General features: G+C 56.6%; 1 protein-coding gene across 1 annotated transcript in view; it reads left to right on the top strand.

The window, feature by feature from the left end:
* The first annotated feature begins 379 nt into the window (after nt 1-379).
* The window catches only part of RTN4R (reticulon 4 receptor), a 114,693-nt gene continuing 96,579 nt past the window's right edge, over nt 380-18,493 (top strand). Inside the window, exon 1 of the mRNA XM_024216284.1 lies at nt 380-429. Within this exon, the coding sequence (XP_024072052.1) occupies nt 408-429 (22 nt within the window). The 5' untranslated portion in view covers nt 380-407. The remainder of the gene's footprint in view (nt 430-18,493) is intronic.

The following is an 18,493-nucleotide window of genomic DNA, read 5'->3' as shown; positions in this document are numbered from 1 at the left end:
TCTCCAGCCAGGAAATCCGAGCTCGGCTGATTCCTCCACGTCAAACCACATGATCCCATAAAACATTCAGCGCGCTGCAGCCCGCCCGGCAGCCCGCGTTCCCCTCCCGCGCCCCGCTCGGCTCCCAGGGACCCCGCGCCGCAGCCGCCTCTCCCCGCCAGGACCCGTGCGCGCCGCGGCGGCCGCTGCGCCCCAGCCGTGCGCCTTGGGGCGGGGAGCCGGCGCCTGGATGCTGACTCCGGCCCCGGGGCGGCTTGTTCCCCCGCGGCGCGCGGGCTCCGGCAGCGGGCGAGCCCCCGCCCTGCGCTCGGGCTGAAGTTCGCACGCGGACCTGCCCGCGCTGGCTGGCGAGGACTGTACCCCGGCGCCCGTTTGCCTGCCGAGCCGAGCCTGCCCCGACCCCTAAGATGAAGAGGGCGATCGCTGAAGGTAGGTGCGTCCCCACCGCGGGGACCCCCGGCCGGAGCGCCATGGGGGATTGGGGGCAGGGCTCCAGCAACTTCCCAGCCGGCAACTTTAGTCCCGTGGAGAGCGCGGAGCGGCCAGGACCCACCTGCCTCCACTGCCGGGACATGGGACTGAGCCGGGGGACGCGCTGGGAGGCGATCCGGGCTCCCCGCCCCGGCAGTCTGAGCCGGGCTTGCGACCCAAGTTCCTGGGGGTGGGGGGGATCGGGAGCAGGGGCCGGTGCGCTGAGGTGTTGGGGGCAGGCTGGAGCTAAGGAGCGGACACTGTATTCCCCAAGGAGGGAGAAATGGGGGATGGGGGGGAGGGCTCCCGGCTCTGCCCCCTCCCCGGCACCTGGCTCAGCGCTTCTGTGCCATTGCGGAGTCCGAGCGCCGGTGTGAACAGCCGGGATCCGGAATCCACCGCTCCCCTCCCCCCCGCTAGGTCAGGGACCAGAAGGGCACCGGGCTGGCTGTTGTGCCCAGCACCATCTGGGCTCTCCGTCTGGAGGCTGCACCCCGCACCCCTCCCGAGCTGCCTCCAGCGGGGGCTGCGGGGCTTCCCGGCCGAGCTGGGGCAGCGGGAGTGGGAAGGAGGCTGCTGGGGGAAGCAGCCTCCTTTGCCTCCCAGGGGGATCCGGGACATCTGCTCTGCGCTCAGACCGCACCGAGGCGGTGGGCAGGTGGGACGAGAAGCCAAGACCTGGCTGGTAGGAAAACCGGGGAGCGAGCCCCCGAGACCCCCCAGTGCCGGCGGAGGGCTCCGTGTTCAGCCGGGGGCAGCACTGCCCGCTCCCGAGCGCTGGGGCTGGGAGAGAGGCAGCAGGTTCTCTGATCGCCCCCAAACCTCGGCGCTTTGGGCTGGGAACAAGCGCTCCAGAAAGGAGGGTTACATTAAAACACCGGGGGGAAGGAAGGGCAGCGGGTGCCGAAGGTGTGCAGCAGAGGGAGGGCAGGGAAGTCACCAGCATCTCTGGCTCTGCGTCCCGGGGAGGACTGCGAATGGGAGGCGAGGAGGGGGACAAAGGGAAATCTACAAGGCAAGTTCTCCTGACTTGGCAAAGTTTGCGAATTCCCCCTTAAGGGGCTCGGGAGAGTGACAGGCCACTGGAAGCCGGATCAGGGCTGGGGCAGGGGGTCAGAAGGAGAGGAAGTGGTTCCCTGGCAGTGCTAGAGATGCAGGGAGCCTGCAGTGAATGTGCGGGGCTGGGAGAAAGCCCGAGATGATTGAGGGTTAGGGAGTGTGTAACAAATACATCGTTAACTAATTGTTCCTCTGGCCTACTTTGTCTCATTTCAATGTCCATTCGTCAACGGCAGTAAACTAGATGAAGGGGGAAATGTCTGAGAACAAACCGTGGTGTGTAGGTTAGGAATTGAATTGGTCTCACTGTGGGGAAGATCTGTGTGTGTAATAAGCATTCAGTGCCGCTGGCCTTTCAGAAAAACCCCGTGGGCTGTTGCCATCCAAAGGAATAAAAGCTTCTCCTTCCACAGAGAATAGCTCTGTTTGGTTTGCTCAGACAGTCCCCGCGATATTGTGGGCTACCTGGCACCTTGCATGGCTGAACAGGGAGATGGCTGCCAGGAGCAGGCAGTGCTTGGGTAGTGGCTCATGCCGTTAACGGTAGCCAGCTTGTTCACCTTGGGGTAAAACTTGAAGGACCTACATTTGGGAAAGCGTGCTCCCATCCTGCAGGGTGCAGAGACGCCCACCGGCTCCGGGGCATGGCTGAAAACAACCCACAGGTTGCAATTTTTAAATCAAAAGACATCAACGCATGTTAGCAAGCGAGTATTGTCCAGGCTGCCAGTCAAAGGGATCTGTGTGACACAGCTCTCTCTAATAACCTGTCCGTGTGTGCAGTCTCCACAGTCCTCCTTTCTGTGAGTGACCCCAGCATCACCTAGCGTTGTTTCTTGGAGGGCACACGGGGGCTGATTTATTTGCAATGCTCTCGTGAGATATCTCAGCTCCAATCCAAACGGCAAGCAGCGTCTTCGGAGAGTTTGAACGGCATCTAGTTTTGTGTGCATGCTTGGGAGCAGGTTGCTGAGGCCCCTCCGGGCCGGGGCATTGGTGTTTCAGGAGTCACCTATTCCATGATGTATTACGGCCTTGTGCACAAATGTCCTTAGATCTGAATGGGTGCCTGTATCCTGAGCACCCCGCGGATTTGGCTGTGCGCAGACCCCTGGCACCGATCTGGTGGTAACCTGTGGGTTTTCTGCCTGCCATTCTATTGCAGGGAGCTGGCCGTGCCCAGGGTGTGCTGTGCCCCAGATACAGAGAGCACTACACAGAGGTGGGGGCAGCAGCAGAACGTTTTCTCTCTGGTGGCGGTACGCAGGGCTGCGTAGGGCATGCTCTCTGCCCAGTGGCCCCCCACGAGCGCCCGACAGTCATCGGCATCACGTGAAAAGCCAGGATATTAAATACAGGAAAGCTGCTACAGGACCTCTGTTCATAGAGCATGGCAGGTGCACAGGGGCCTTTAAAGGACAGCCCTGGCCTGCTCCCGGGGGGTGCTGAATGCCCTCGGCTGCTGACCCTAAATGTGAGTGGGGAAGATGACTGTGAAATGCCAGGTGTACCTTGGGGGATGTGCTCCCCAGGATCAGGCCCTGAGCCAGTGAACTGTGGGGCTCTGGCTGCCTCTCCCTTCCTACCTGCCCCCACTTTCCCAGAGTTCGCTGCTAGTAAGCTGGAAATACACAGCAGGGGCAGCAAAGCCTTTCCTCTGCCGCCTTAGCTCCCATCAAGCCTTTATTAACCCCCGTTCCATTTACAGCCTATGAAATCCCCATTCTTCTCCGGGATTCCTCAGTGGGAAACAGCTGTTTTAAAACCTTTATTCCCCTAAGAAACTAAGCCTGGTGAATAAGTATTGATTGGAGGAGGAGATGAGCAGCATTTGATTGCTCTGACCAGGAGGTAACATTCATCAGCTCTTTTTTTTTTTTTTTTGACCCTTTATTGCTTTCAGGACAGTTTTTGTTACATAATTTATGGGGGGAGGAGGGGGAGATGTGGCATTTCACAAGCCTCGCTTCCTCCTGGAACCTGTATTCTTTGGGCCATGCCGGGATGGGATACCGAGACATACAGAAGTTGTGATCTTAGGGTTGTGTGAGCCCCAGTGCTTTGGTGCTGCTCTCTGCCATGCTGGATTGTATCAGCACAGAGGGTGGTGTGCCCCCGCTTGGTTCGGTGATGTTTTCCTCACTAGGAGTGCTGGAAAAGGCTGTGCTAGAAAACGATTTAATTAGATCTGGTGAGACAAAGAGCCGCCGTGACCCTCGCCAGCTCTCTAGCTCGTGAGCAGCGTGTTCCAGGGCTGCTTACCAATAAGCTGCGACACGCCAGCCCCGTCTTCAAACTAGCCACGTCCTCCGTTAATTACCTCCCTGCCGCTCCCTGCTGCTCTGAGCTGGCCTTGGCTCGGAGCCTTGCGGGAGCCTACGCAGGAGAAGCTTGTAGGCCCAAGTGTGTGGGAGGCTGGGATGGAGGGACAAGGCCGCTTGCAATGGAACCGAGATCCCGTCCCCTTTTAGAACGTGACGCCCGCCCTGCTCGGCAGGACCAGCCGGGATCTGCAGGACAACGGCTGTCTGGCATTCATCCTCCGCACGTGTTCCTCCAGTTGAAATAAGGGCCGAGTTCCTGGGCAATCCTGGTGTAACTGCACTGACTCCAGGGATTTACAGCAGGGATGACTTTGGCGTCTAGGCAAAAACTGCCCCTCCAGCAGCATCTAGTTACTCTGAAGCCCCCAAAAGCCTTAGGCCGGAGCTGCTGAGTTTAAAGGTAGAGCTCTGGGGCGCGTGGGCCCAAGGGCCGCTCTGGTCGGGTGTGCATTCCCATGCCATGTTGCTGCTGCTATTTGCTGTACTTGCGTATGTGGTGGCAGCGCCAGTTGTGAGTGGCAAAGCCCAGGCAATCCCCCCTGTAAGCCGGCCCTTGCCGCATGTACCTGTGCTCCCGAGGGAGCCTGGGCACACTCCTGCCGTCTGCCTCGGTGCTGGATGTTCTGTGCTGCGCCGCTTCCCGGAGAGCCGCTGCTTGCTTGCGGAAAGTGCTGAGACGGAAGCCCGGTGCTTGGAGCCTAGGTGAAGGTGTGGGCTGTTGCCTGCTGGACTGGAGGAGGCTGGATGGAGGGTGGATGGAGCCAGCATCCCTAATGAAGAGACTAGAGCTTGTACTACAAGCTCCACTCTGAGCCAGCGTGAACACAATGTGCCTGGCTCCTGTGCCAGCTCCTCATTGTGCTGTGCGGCGGCTCCTTTTCAAGAGGCTGTGAGTACAGCACAAGAGCGCTATCCACACTGCACGGCAGACCAAAGGGGGGGGGGGGGAAGGAGTCGGTTTAATTAGGTGTGTACTCGCTTCCCCCTGGATTTGAAATGCTTTCTGCTGCCGTTGCCTTCATTAAGACATATCTCTGAGAGCCAGGAGCCAAACTCCTCCTTTGATGTTTCTAGAGGAGTTGATTTATCCGAGAGGCGCACCCCGCAGCAGGAATATCCCGTGCCTCTCCGAGGCGGCGCTATACGAAGCTGCGCGACCATACAGGGGTCTGTGAACGCACTAAGGGCTTGAATGCACTTGAGACGCTGCAGCGGCGTTGGAGCATGTAGTGTAGACAGAATCTGCACCGACGGCTCTGGTCTCCACCTCCCTGAGAGGCAGTAGCTATGTGGACAGAAGAATTCTCGTTCCATCCACCTAGCGCTGCCTGCACCAGGGGTTCACTCGGGGGTGGATTTTTCACACCCGTGAGCAGTGTAACTTTTTAGTATAGACCAGGCCTGAGAGCCTGCTGCCTGTCTACATGGAAGGCTTTGATGGTGGGTGTTTGGAGCTGCATTCTGGGGCCACCGCTGGCTGGTGGGGTTTGAGTGTATGGGGTTCTGGGACTTCTCCAGAACAGATACCAGTGAGTGTGGGGCAAAGAGGCCTGCATTCTGCACTCTGCAAAGCCCAGCCTCCCACCTCCCATATTCACTGTTCCAGCTTCGGGAGGGGCCAGCGGCCAAGGAGAGCCGTGAACAAATAAACAGCGTCAAGCAGGAAATGGCGAGTCTCAGAACATGTGTGTAAAGAAGTCGAGACTTAATACAGGCTCCCTCGCCCCCCAGCTATGTCTGCAGTTGGGTCTTGTTATGTTTGCCTGTATCCCCTGCACAAATTCTATACCTCGAACCCCTGGCTGACTGCTGCTCAACTCCAGTTCTGTGCTGGCCAGTGGAAGGCCATAGATTTCAGTGCATTGATCCTGGCCTAAAGCTGGAGTAGCGCTGGGTGAATGGAATCCAGTGTGTACAACGGCCATGTTGTGTGTGCAGTCTGCTGTGATGATGGGCACTCTACGTCTGCCTTAGCCAGACACGGCGTACACGGGCATTCTGCACATGCTCAGACTGTTCATATCTGCTCCATTGTTAGAAGGGCACTGAGAGCTGGGCCTCCGACATCCTATTCTTCTGCCATTGACTCATTGTGACTGTGTCTTTCACCCGTCTGTGCCTTAGTTTCTCTGTCTGTAAATTGGGGATAATAGTGCTGACCTGTCTCCCCAAAGGCTCTGTGATGGGCTTGGAGGTCACGGGGCGAAGAGGGTGGAGATGACAAAGTAGCCTCTACTACTTGTTCATATCTTGGTATTGGCTATTCCAAAGGAGAAGCAGGCGTGGCTGTGCCGGGGCATGTGTGAGGGTCCCTTCTATGGCAGTGACATTCTAGTCCCAGGATTGGTGCTGTTTCAGAATCAGCTGTGTTCTGTTGCCTACGGTCTGTCCTCCTCAGAGTCCCAGGGCCTTACATTTCAGCTCTTGGGCTAAGCAAAAGTGTCACCAGCTCTTGTGATATGGGATGGATTTCTTAAAGCCCGAGCTCCTAGAGTCAGGGGATTTAGGTGGGAATCTCAGATTCCATTAGGAAAAAAAAATCAGTTTCTAGCCCTTGTGTTTGCTGAGAAAAGTGGGAAACGTGACCCGAGTGTGAGCGAGAGGATCAAGAACCAGAAGGCAAATAGCCCCCACATTTATGATTTTTAAGCCTGTCTCATGGCGTTTTGGGGGCCTGGCTCATGAGTTTTGACAGTGTGGGGTTGGCGAAACAGAAACCAGTGCTGGCCTTGTGGCAGGGAAGTTAAATGGGATTTGGGTGGGGTGGGTGCCTGAGCCAAAGCCCACTGGAGCCAAAGGGGGTCTTTCCGTCAGCTTCAGCGAGCTCTGTCTCAGGCCCCAAGGAGGACCTGGTGGGTGTCTGATTGGGGGGTCACAGTGGAGGTACCTGGGTGAGGCCTGCTATGGGCCCCACTGGTCCTTGGGATTTATGGATCTCTTGTGGTCTGGCTGCATGTGAGGGTATGTCTACACTACGGGATTAATCCGAATTTAGATAATTCGAATTTGGGAAACAGGTTGTATAAATTCGATTGTGCGCGGCCACACTAAGCACATTAATTCGGTTTTTAACCACATTAATTCGGTGGTGTGCGGCCACACTACCCCATTTATTTTAATCACATTAATTCGGTGGTGTGCGGCCACACTAACCCTAATTCGAATTAACAAAATCGATTTTGGCGCTACTCCGCTCGTTGAGGTGGAGTACAGAAATCGATTTAAAGCGCCCTTTAATTCGAACTAAATGGCTCTGTTGTGTGGACGGGTGAAGGGTTAATTCGAATTAACGCTGCTAAATCCGAATTAATCCCGTAGTGTAGACCAGGCCTCAGGCACGTTTTCTCCCAGGCGGGTCACTGTCCCAGCCAGCATGTTCCTCCATTTCACTGTTAATTGAAGCAGAATTGCTTGGCAAACAGCCCAGAATGGAAAAACCTGAGAAATGCCACAAACTTTGCTAACATTCCAGCTGATCGCATACACTCGCAAAACTCTGCTCCGTTTTCTTTAATTCACATATTTCAGTGCAAGTTCACAACATTTCCTGGAATTTTCACCCCCCTGCCGTTCCTCCATCTGTTCTCCCCCCTCTCCCCCTCCCACCTAGATGAAAGCTCAATAGTTTTACCTTTCCTGGGACTAGCCTAGATGAATGTTTTAACTTCAGTCACACTTTCCCTTTTACTCACATGCTGCTCCTCGAACGGGAAGCAAATGAATGTTTATGCTTAATATTTAAACCTCCTGTTTCCCTTGCTTCGCTGCGTGTGTGGGGAAATTGGATTGAGAACGCAGCAAGAATGTGGCCTCGTAGTAACTGATCAGTTATTATTGCTATTTATTACTTATATTGTGCCCTAGGTGTGTGTAGTGCTCTTACAGAAAGAAATCAGCCCTTTAAATTTGCACTTGAAAATCACTTTCCTGGCTCCTGGAATTGTCTCCTGTATTCTGCTCTGTGGGGGAAATTGGTTAACTCCTTTTTTGGTAAGAACAAAGGTTTTTTTGAGAACCATCTGGCTGCTGAATTCTTCTCCCGAAGCTGTGCAGTTTGCTGGGAGTTCATTTGCGTCTTTAGCTACTAAAGAGAAAGTAAAAGTGACTGATTAGTCTGAGACTGGAAGCGTTCACATCAAAGTGACAGATTTTGCGAGCTGGGTTTGGGAAAGTGTTTGAAACTGGTGTGTTTTCATTAAATGTTGAAGACTGTGGGCAGATTTGGGCTCTCGGCGCTGCCACACGGCCCTGGACTCCGCAGCCCGTGTGTTTATTGTCGGAGTGAATTGTGTGGCTGTTCCCGGTGGTGTGTGCTTATTTGATTATTTTAAATATTGATTTTAATTGTGTGTCTTTCTCAGGGCTGGGAGTGATGATGAGACCTGCATACAACACACCCCGTGCATAATTCAGCAATGTTTGTGTGGATCAGGTGTGAGCTCAGCCTGATTTCAAGGGGGGGGGGGAATCTCTGGAGACCCTAAATTCAGCTCCTCACCCTTCTGTGCATCTAGGGGCCACGGCCGGGCTGCAGAGCAAGGTGTGAATTCAGCAGCCTCCGCAGACAAAAGGCAGCACTGGAGACTGTAATAGGAAATATTGAGATTAACGGTCTCTCTCTCTGCACATGTCAGTGGTAATTGAAAAGCTGTGGGGAACTTTCTGCCTGGGATGTTTCCCTGGGCACCCCCCAGCTGAGAGGCTGCGTAGGGGTCTAGGAAGTTGTAGTTTGGCTGTGGAGCACAAGTTGTGTCTCTCTGGAAGCGTCTCCTTCTCCCTGCAAGCGCCGTTTGGTGACTAGCGTTTTCCATGCCAATACGCATGCTGCTAGCTTTGGCTTTACACTAGAGGGCTGTCTGTCCCTTTCCCTTCGGAGGGACCGCGTTAGTCTGTGCGCTCCGGGTGGGTATGTCTGCAGTCGCCAAACAATTCAATAGCAGCCGTTTGGTCAGGTGGGAAATGCTTGGAAAGCTTTTATTTACCACTCCTGGAGTCTATTTGTGCTGCACACAAACAGCTGCGCTCTGGTGCCGCTCCTTGCATTGGAGCTGTTTGTATTAAACCCTGGGGAGACCTTCATTTCTGTCCATTGGATCCCATTCTCTCCTGACCCACTGAGGAGGGGCGGCCGCAGCCTGCACGACATTCAGAGGAGCCAGGGGTCCTCTGGGTCAGTTTGGCTTCCCTCTCTTGTACGTTCCCTGGAGCTTGGTGCCAATCTTGGGAACTGGGGAGTGGGGCTGCTGCTTGCCTGTCACTGTGCTGCATGCCTCCTACCCCGCTGCAGAGGGGGGATCAGAGCCCCGGAAGGTGGAGGGGCCTGTGCTTTGCCACTGGGCAGAGCCTTCCAGAGTCCTGGGCACCAAGCCATTGAGAGCAGGGCGAGAAGGCAGCTGCGGGTAACGGAGAGGAACCACTCCCTGCAGGGAGAACAGGCCTATCAAAAATCAGGGTGGGCGGTAGTGTCATGTGCAGGCTTGGGCCCTTAGCAAGCTCCTGAGACTGTGGGCACCAGTGCTGGAGGAATGGCCCTTGCTGGGGATGGGGGCCTTTGTTTGAATAAGAGAGTGATTGGGGCCCCAGAGAAGATAAGAAGCCTGCTTTTGCTGCAGGCTAGGGGAGTTCTCCTGTAGCTTGCATGGCAGAGGCTGGTGGCTTTGGAGCAGAAGGACACACGCTAGCGCAGGGGTGGGCAAACTTTTTGGCCCGAGGGCCACATTGGGGTTGCAAAACTGTATGGAGGGCCGGGTAGGGAAGGTTGTACCTCCCCAAACAACCTGGCCCCTGCCCCCTATCCGACCCCTCCCACTTCCCGCCCTCTGACTGCCCCCCTCAGAACCCCTGACCCATCCAACCCTCCCTGCTCCTTGACCCCTGACTTCCCCCTCCTGGGATCCCCCACCCCAACCACCCCTGGGACCCCACCCCCTATCCAATCCCCCTGCTCGCAGTCCCCTGACTGCTCTGACTCCTATCCACACCCCTGCCCCTTGATAGGCCCCCCGGGACCCCACACCTATCCACCCCCCCCCCCGCTCCCTGTCCTCTGACCCCGATCCACACCCCTGCCCCTTGACAGCCCCCCCAGACTCCACGCCTATCCAACCCTCCCCATTCCCTGTCCTCTGACCCCTATCCATACCCCTGCCCCCTGACAGGCCCCCTCGGGACTCCCACGCTTATCCAACACCCCCCCACCCCCGTCCCCCATCCCCTGACTGCCCCCAGAAAACCTCCACCCCATCCAACCGCTCCCACTGCCCCCCCCAGGACCTCCCGCCCCTTATCCAACCCCCCAGCCTCCTTACCATGCCACTCAGAGTAGCATGTCTGGCAACCGCGCCGCCTGGCCGGAGCTAGACACGCTGCCACGCTGCTTGGCAGGAGCGCGCAACCCCCGCCGCCCAGAGCGCTGCCCGTGTGGCGGTGTGGCTGTGGGGGAGGGGGACAGCAGGGGAGGGGCCGGGGGTTGCCTCCCCGGCCGGGAGCTCAAGGACCAGGCAGGACGGTCCTGCGGGCCGTAGTTTGCCCACCTCTGCGCTAGAGCGTGTGTGTGATTTATACTCATCATGTCTCTTGTCTGTCACACGTAGCCCTACTACAGAGGGATCATTCCCAGGGACAGAGTCCCCAGCCCGCCCCCTCGACCGCTGGCACCTCAGCTCTGCCCGCCCAGCCCCAGGCTGGAATTCCTTTGCAAAACGCCTTTGACAAATCCCAAATAGTGACCAAGTGACTGGCTCGTCTGTCGGGGCTTGTGCCCTCAGCTCTGCAAGGAGGCCCATGCTGAACCAGTCTGCAGGGGTGAAGTCTGCGTCCAGGTCACCACAGGGAAGCAGCAGCCAACCTGGCTGGGTATGGCTCTCTGAGTCCCGTCAGGGGGGTCCCCTCTGCAGAGCATTGCACGGCACTAGATCCCCTATGCTCAGCGAGAAAGAAATGAACATGTAGGACCTACACAAATGAGAGAGCAGCTTTGACCTGCACAGCCAGTACAAAGATGTGGCCACATCCCACGCAGCTGCACAGTGGCTTTCCTCACTGCTGTGCTCCGCAGGGAGGGATGGGCAGGAAAATGGGCCTCGGTGGCTATGAGGCAGCACCATGTTGCTTCGAATGTGCTGCTGGCCCAAGGTGCCTCTGACTGGGATGTGTGGGGCTTTAGATATCTTGGAGCACTAGCATCTGAAATCCCTGCGCACGTCCAGGCCTTCCAGGGTATGTGTTGCCATAAAAGAACCAAAGAATTTCTCCTAGACTCTAGACGAGGTTTAAAGTCGCTAGGCTGCAGAGGGCCACAAACCCGAATGAGGAGGGTAACGGTCGAGGCAGAGGGCCTTTTGAAGTCCTAGAGGCGTTTCCGCAATCTATTCACCGATTGTCACTGTCACTGTCTGGGAGAGGGCAGGTTCCCTGCAGCCGGCCCAGGAAATGCGGACGCATTCTTGGTGGGCCCTCCTCGGACGGTGCACCCTTCCCCCTGCCCAGGTGTGTAGCCAGGCAGCACGTGGCTCCGGACGCTTCTGGCACGTGTCAATTCCTTGTCAGAGCCTGACTTAGTGCGAGCGATAACTTCTCCCCCTCCCCCTCTCTCAATTTGCAGCTAACATCCCCTGATGGGAGGGTGGAATTAATAACGGTAATTGCAGCCCCTCGCGATGCGGCGCGCTCACGCTAACCACACAAGCAATGATGGATTGTGGGAAACCGCTCGCAGGAACCGCTCCGGCACGAGGAAGTTGATGCGGAGATGGCCTATTAGCGGCCCCTCTCCATCCATCACTGCGGGCGGGCGCTTCGGGGAACACGGCACCTCCTCCTTGGAAAACCCCTTCGGCCGGCGGGCGTCCCCGGTAGCCTGCCAGGGGAGAGGGCAGGAGAAGGGCGCGTGGGGCAAGGAAGGGGAGTGGAGTGGGACCCGTCCATGCTGTGAACTACCAGGCCATGTGTTCTGCAGGGGCTTGGCTGTCTCCCAGCAGTGACTGGTGCTGCCCTCTCCCTTCCCAGCGTGGGCTCTGCCCAGGCATTGCCTTGATCACTCAGCGACCCACCTGCAGGGGCCCAGGTCCTGGGTATTACCCTAGCTTCCTTCCCCATGCTCCGCCCAGCTGCGGGGCCCTGGCTTCCCCTCCCTCTCCCGCCCCTGTGGTGGGAGCTGTGAATTAGAAGCCCTGTGGAGGATGCCATTTGCTGCAGGTTGATAATTCGTCGCTCCCTGATTTCACATCTCAAACACGATCTACACTAAACCCTGTCGCGACAGGTGATCTGGGAGCAGCCCGGACTCGCCTCTGTACCGACCCCCCCGTCCCTCTGCCTCCCCAGCTCTGCCGGGCCCCTCATCCCATCTGGCCCTGGCAGCAAATCCAGTGGCACTGGGGCCAATTCTGGCATTGGGTGGTGTTGTACTTAAAGCCCCAGCTCCTGGAGTCCTGAGGTTCTGGGAGGATCTCCACTTGCATTTCAAAATGCAAAGTACATTTCTGCCCTTCCAGCTGTGGAGAAGAGCTGGAAAATGTGGCTCCTGAGGGCTCAAAACCCAGAGGGCAAATAAACAATATTGTCGTGTCTGTGTAAAGGTGTTTAAAAAAAATCTCACCATTTTTGCGGCCCTGACTCATGGTTTTTGATGCATTGGGGTTGGTGCTGCCGCCATGTCCTTGACTGACTGAAACGCAAGGCCTGGAAATTAGGCAGAAATGATCTGAGCTGCGCCCCCAGCCCCAGTTTGGTCCCCATCCTCCAGGGGATGCTGGCCCCTGACACAGCTCCTGTCCTGTGTGGAGTGGAGCCGCTCCCCAAAACCTGGCCACATGGGCTCTGGGTGGGTCACAGCGGACTGCCTGTGCGTGGTGGGAACGTGCCCGTCTGGAGGAGTGGCGTTGTCTCTGAATGCTGGCCTCTGCCTTTCGGATTGGAAGGAAGCACCCAGGGACCAGCATGGCCGGAGAGAGAGATCTGCACTAGCTGCTGAATAAATGACGCCAACCCTGCCCCTTGGCAGCCGCCCAGGAGCGCCTGGCTTTGCTTGGACAGGTCTTTCCAGGGTGAAATGCTTTTCTTCACCTAGGATTTATTTTTGGCTTTCCTAGTGCTTGGCTAGTCTTACAGTTAATCCGGGGATTCTAGCCCGTCAGCTGGGAGCTCCTGCCACGCTGCTGGGAGACAGCCATCTCCCAGAGTGTTTGCTAGGTCGTGGCCCATAGATTTGCAAGATGATCTTGGATTTGTTTGCCATAATCATCTGGGCGTGTGTAACCCACGTGTGCCTGGAGAGAGGCAGTGCCCCCGCTGGTGGAAAGAGATGTCTGTGTCTGCTCTGTGAGCGGGAGGAGGAGAGAGCTCTTTGCACCACACACACCACAAAGATGGGAAGTTTGCTCTCTCTTCGGAGACGGGGCCAGCCAGCTCTGCAGGAGCGCAGGCTCTGTAGCGATTCGGGAGCAAATGCTGGGATAAGGTGTTGTGCTGTGTGCGCGCAGATTGGCTCGGTTCTCATTGCATGAGTGTGTGGCTCTCTCCTCTCCTAGGCCAATGCCATGTCCTTGGGAGATGGCGTGTTTCAGATGTAAATGCCCCGGGATGGCGTCTGGGCAGCTCCACCGCTGCATTCTCGTCGCTTGCCACCGGGCATCTCTGTGGGGAGCGTTGTTTGTTATTCTGATGAATTTGGATCTCGGGGCTGGTCACAGGTGCTGCCTTGAGGCCACAGATGCAGAAATCTTTGGGAGCAGCCGGGCTGGAGCTGTGCAAGGTTCCCCACAATGCATCCCCAGTGCGCCTCCCACCTGAGCACGAGGGAGCACATCTAGGGCTGGGGTGTGTGTGGGGGGGGGGGGGGGGAGAGTTCAGGCTCCATTGGCTTCTCTTTGGCAACTTTCAGCAAGGGCCCAGCAAATGGCAGCTCAGGCGGCGTGCTTTGTCCCCCCCAGAATCCAGGGAGAGCACCACCCGCTTGTGGCACAACTATCCAGCCGCCTGGGTGTAGTGACTTCCTGTTGCTACTGGTCTGGGCGGAGTTGTTACAGCCCCTCTGCATGCTGCATTCAGATCCTCTTCCTCTCCGCGGAAGAGACCTGGGAGCACATGGGCCACGGGCAGCTCTGTGGTTCCCAGGCTCCAGCGAGGGCTGTGGCAAGCAGCCCCGAGGGCCAGGGGGCCATGCACTGGCCTCCACTCCATGCCTGCAGGTGAGAAAAGGAGTTTTGAGGCACATGCTGCTGTTTCGACACTAGCAGGTAGTGTGGTCTAGTGGGTAGAGCACAGGGGCTGGATGGCCTGGGTTCCAGGCCCAGCTCTGTCACTGACAGGCAGAGGTTCTGATAGCCTGCGGCTATCACAGAGTGGTGAGTGCTGAGCGTCCCTGAAAAGCCAGGCCTGCAACCTCTGTTTCCCTGCTCTCCGTCTGTCAATGAGATCACGTTACTCACTTGTCCATCTTCCGATTGAATGTGCGTCAGGCCTCACCAGAGAGCGTGCTGGGGGCTGCTTACCCTAGACCTGCTCTCTCCAGGTAGTAAAGCTGAGACCCTACCAGAGCCTGAGCATCGCAAAAACAGGAGCTGGAACAAATGGATCAATCAAAGCCCCACAGGTCACCAGGCCCAGCTGGTCCAGCTGAGAGTGCCGACAGGCCTTGAGAATGAGCTGCTAGAAAAAATAGGCCATCTCTCCTTAAAATCAGCTGCGGTGCCAGAGAGCTGGAGGGCAGCGTGTGTTTGCCTGTCTTTTAAATGACAGGAACTAAGAGCAGTCCTGGGAATTAGGGCAGTGAGCTGGACCTCTGCAGCAGGGGCACTGGGAAGCAATAATTAAAGACGGGTATAAAAACACTGGAAGGATCCTGATCTGATGGGAGTTAATGGCTTCTGTAAAGGAAAACTGGGCAGCTCCAGTCTGCAGAATTCTTTGAGCATGTCACCAAAAGCGTGGCTAGGGAAGGAGGGGGGCAATGTTTGGATTTTCTGAAGGCTTTTCCCAAGGTCCCCAACAAGGGGCTGTTAAGGAAACTAAGTGATCGTCATTTCTGATCCATGACAAAATGTTACCTCTCCCTCCAAGAAACAGAAAGCAGAAAGTAGGAATACAAAATTCTGTATTCAACATGGCCGAAAGTTAACATCGGGAGGCCTCAAGGATCTGTCCTGGGATTGGTGTCGATCATGGATTGATGGCTGATCTAGAAAAGGGGTGTGAACTCTGAGGGGGCAAAACCCTGGGACACAGATGACACAAGCCTTTAGGTTAATCGAGAAGAGAGGAGACTTCGCGGCCTGTCGGAGGGAACTAACCAAGGTTGGTGACTGGGTGACAGAATGGCCGAGGAATTTCCGAGCTGATCGGTGCAAAGCAGCGCACGCTGGATGGATTATTTCCATCTCCTCATCCATATTGCTGGGTTTAGATGGACTGTAACACCTGTGCCCGCCAAAGACACCGCTGCTCAGAGCGCATCATCAGGCAAGATGTTCGTGTATCCAGAAAAGAACCCCAAGGAACCAGAATGCCTTCTTGTTCGTTAATGGTACGCCGTCCTTTGGGGGGTATTTTGTGTACTTCTGGTCACCTGATCTCAAAATAGACACCATCGCCCATCTTTGTGCTAAAATTATCCGAGAGAGGAGACAAGTTCACCGTGGAGAGACATCAGAAACCCTGGGACTGTTTGCTGCAGTAAGGCGACGGACCAGAGGAGGCAGGAGCGTGGAGGACACACTAGTGAATGGCGCAGAGAGGGTAGATCGGCCCCTTGCCCCAGACAACACGGGGGCATTCAGTGAAATCGAAAGGCAACACATGTAAAGCTGATAAAAAGGGATAACTTTAGGCGACACATAGCTAGCTTATGGAACTCATTGCCTTAGGGTTTTTCTTGCCCCTTCCCCGCATGCATCCAGCCCTGGCCACTGTGGGACTAGAAGGGTTCCCAGTCTGGTCTGGTCTCTGGCAGGCAGGGACCCTCTGAGGATGAGTGGTTAGCATTTGCCCTGTGTGCTCAGTAACCTTCGCTACCTTGGGGGCAATATTTTATTCCCGTCCAACCTGGAGGGCGCCGTGGAGAGTCCGACGGGCGCCGCTGGACAGCGTGTGCTGCACGCGGTGCCGCTCTCTCGAGCCGCTGTGCAGCGCCAGGACACCGCACGGAAACGTGCACGTTTAGCTTTGGGATTTGTTATCGGCTTTGTTTGCGGGAAACGAGACTCAACGTGTCCGGGTGGGGCTGGCCTGTGCTGGGGAGGGGGTGAGCACTGGAGGCCGTTAGCCAGTGAGCACAGTGGCTTTGGAGGGGGCATCAGCCTAGCATGCACCCTAGTGGTGCCAGGTGGTGGTGTCAATCCGTGGTGCCTCCATGCAGTGTGGGGCGGCACGGTCCCTGGCAAATGGGTGCTGCCCGGCCTGGCCCCTGCTGGCCTGGCCCCTGTGCGGCCTCGGCTCGCTGGCAGCAGAGGCCGGTCACCGACGCGAGGTGATGTGTGGAGTATGTTTCTCTGACTGGGGCTGGCTCTGGAGTGATAACTGGGGGGAGGGGAGCCATGGTCAGTAGTGGCACATTTCACAGCAGCGAGAGCTGCTCACGGTGCCTGGACTTGATGCAAGAAGCCTCTTCCTTTCCCTTTACAACAGGGCTTTCTTCCAGGGCTTGACCCACCGCCAGCTGGAGACAGTGGGAGCCTTTCCGCTGGCTTGAATGGGCTTCGGGCCTGGAAAGAGTTAACAGTAATAGTAGACTCATAGGTATTAAGGCCCAAAGGGACCAGCATTGACCCTCTCGACTGATCCCCTGGCTAGCCAGGCCAGAGAGTAGCCAGCCACTCAACGCTCAAGAGAGCCTGTCCCATAACAAACCAGCGTGTTCAGGACAGTGCTAATGACAGACCCTCCCATAACAAGCCAGAGTGCAGCTTGCCTTTACGAGCCTCCCTAAAAATAGCACACCTGGATGCCCATGTGATGCGCTTTAGTAGGAAAATAGGTTCATTTCCCAGCTCCTCCGGGAGCATTGGAAACAGCAGAGAGTAAACAGTGGTTTTTTTCAAGCGATAACAACTACTTTGGAGGTGCCCTTTCCAGCCATTTTCGATTCCACCCCCGTCTCCAGCGGAGCTGCGGGGGGCAGCACCCGGCCCTGACGATCTCTGGAGAAGATCTCACCGTGCTGTGTTTGCTTGGCTGCTAATTAAGAGACTGTTCAATCCCTGCTCTGTCCCCTGCAACTCCCTGTAAATGCAGATAAGAGCCATTACAAATCCATCACAAGGTGCATTAAAATCCCCTTAATTAATAAGCAGGAGACGCTGAAATCTACAAGAGCGTGAGCAGCCAAGGGGAACGTGACACGGCTGGGCACTGAGATGCTGAAGCAACTGGGCAGGGCGGCTCTGCTCCTTGCTGGGCCCAGGCTCACCACAGGGGCGGCACCACCTTAAAGGGAACGTCGGCTTGGGGAAGCAGCTGCTCACGCAGCATGGTATAAATGGCCAGTGTCGATGCCAGAACCCTCTGATGTGCCCAGGGACCCTCTCCCCCCAGCTCCCCGGCTGAGCCTCACTCAGATGGTTGGAAAGAGAACCAACCATGTGATTTAAAATCACGAATGAGCTGACAGCACCCGCCCCCAGTAAAGTAGATCATTCTGTGGACAGATAGTTGTGCAGTTTGCCGAAGGCCAACATTTTCCAATTGGGCCTCGCTTTCAGGTGCCTCCATTTGTGGATGCCCGAGGGGTCGCTAGCTGGGTTCCTAAAACTGGAGTCACCCAGATTTAGGACGGAATTGAAAATCTCAGCCTACGCGACTTGCACAAGGTCCCAGAGAGAATCAGTGGCAGCGCTAGGAGATGAACCCAGGAGTCCTGGCCCCAGCTGTTCTGGGCGCGCTGCAGCCTGATTCTTTCTAAACTGAAACACAAGATGAAATGGATGGGACGTTTTGGGAGGGGCTGGCTGGTTTCCAGTTGCACCCTCCAGGGAGGAGACAAGAGAGACACCAGAGCAGTCTGTTTTGGGACGGGCATGGGCTGTTCTGCATCACAGCCGCTGGCAGGGTTTGGATTGTTAAGCCCGTTTATTTAGATAGTGCTGCCCCGTGCCCCGAACCTTCGCTAAGGTGACTGTGCCATGTGCTAATTGGGAGCATCCCCACCCTAGCAGGGGCCCTCTAACGTTGGGCCCGTAGATTCAGAGGCCCCAGAAGCTCTTTAGAAGGCTCCCACCCCCCCTGCCATGCACGCCTCTCTTACCCAAGCCGTGAGGCAGTGCAATGTAGCCTGAAGCCGAGATCTGGGACTGAGGCTCAGCCCAATGGCCCTGGTGCCGTCGTCTGTGATTTCCTCTTGTTTAGCTGATGACGGGGCTTGTCTCACAGTTAGTTACCTCTCGCCTGATTGCTTCCTCGCAGCGCCTCTCCTGGGGCTATCGCTCCTTGTCATGCACGCTGCGCCCCTTGCTGCGCACCTGGACGGCTGCTTGGCACAGCCAAGGCCCAATTACAGTTTGAATTCCCTATTTGGAAGAGGCTGTGAAGTTCTCCATTAGCACCTGGCAGGGCAGGCAGCGAGAAGTGGAGTTGGCAGGACATGGCCCCCTACTCAGAGGGCCAGGATGCACCGCACGCGCGTCTCCCCGGGCCAGGATGCACCG

The sequence above is a fragment of the Terrapene carolina genome, unplaced genomic scaffold, assembly GCF_002925995.2.
Source record: "Terrapene carolina triunguis isolate 2854851 unplaced genomic scaffold, T_m_triunguis-2.0 Scaffold951, whole genome shotgun sequence".
Lineage (NCBI taxonomy): Eukaryota > Metazoa > Chordata > Testudines > Emydidae > Terrapene > Terrapene triunguis.
Note: the sequence above shows the minus strand (reverse complement) of the source record. Positions and strands in the feature narration are given on the sequence as shown.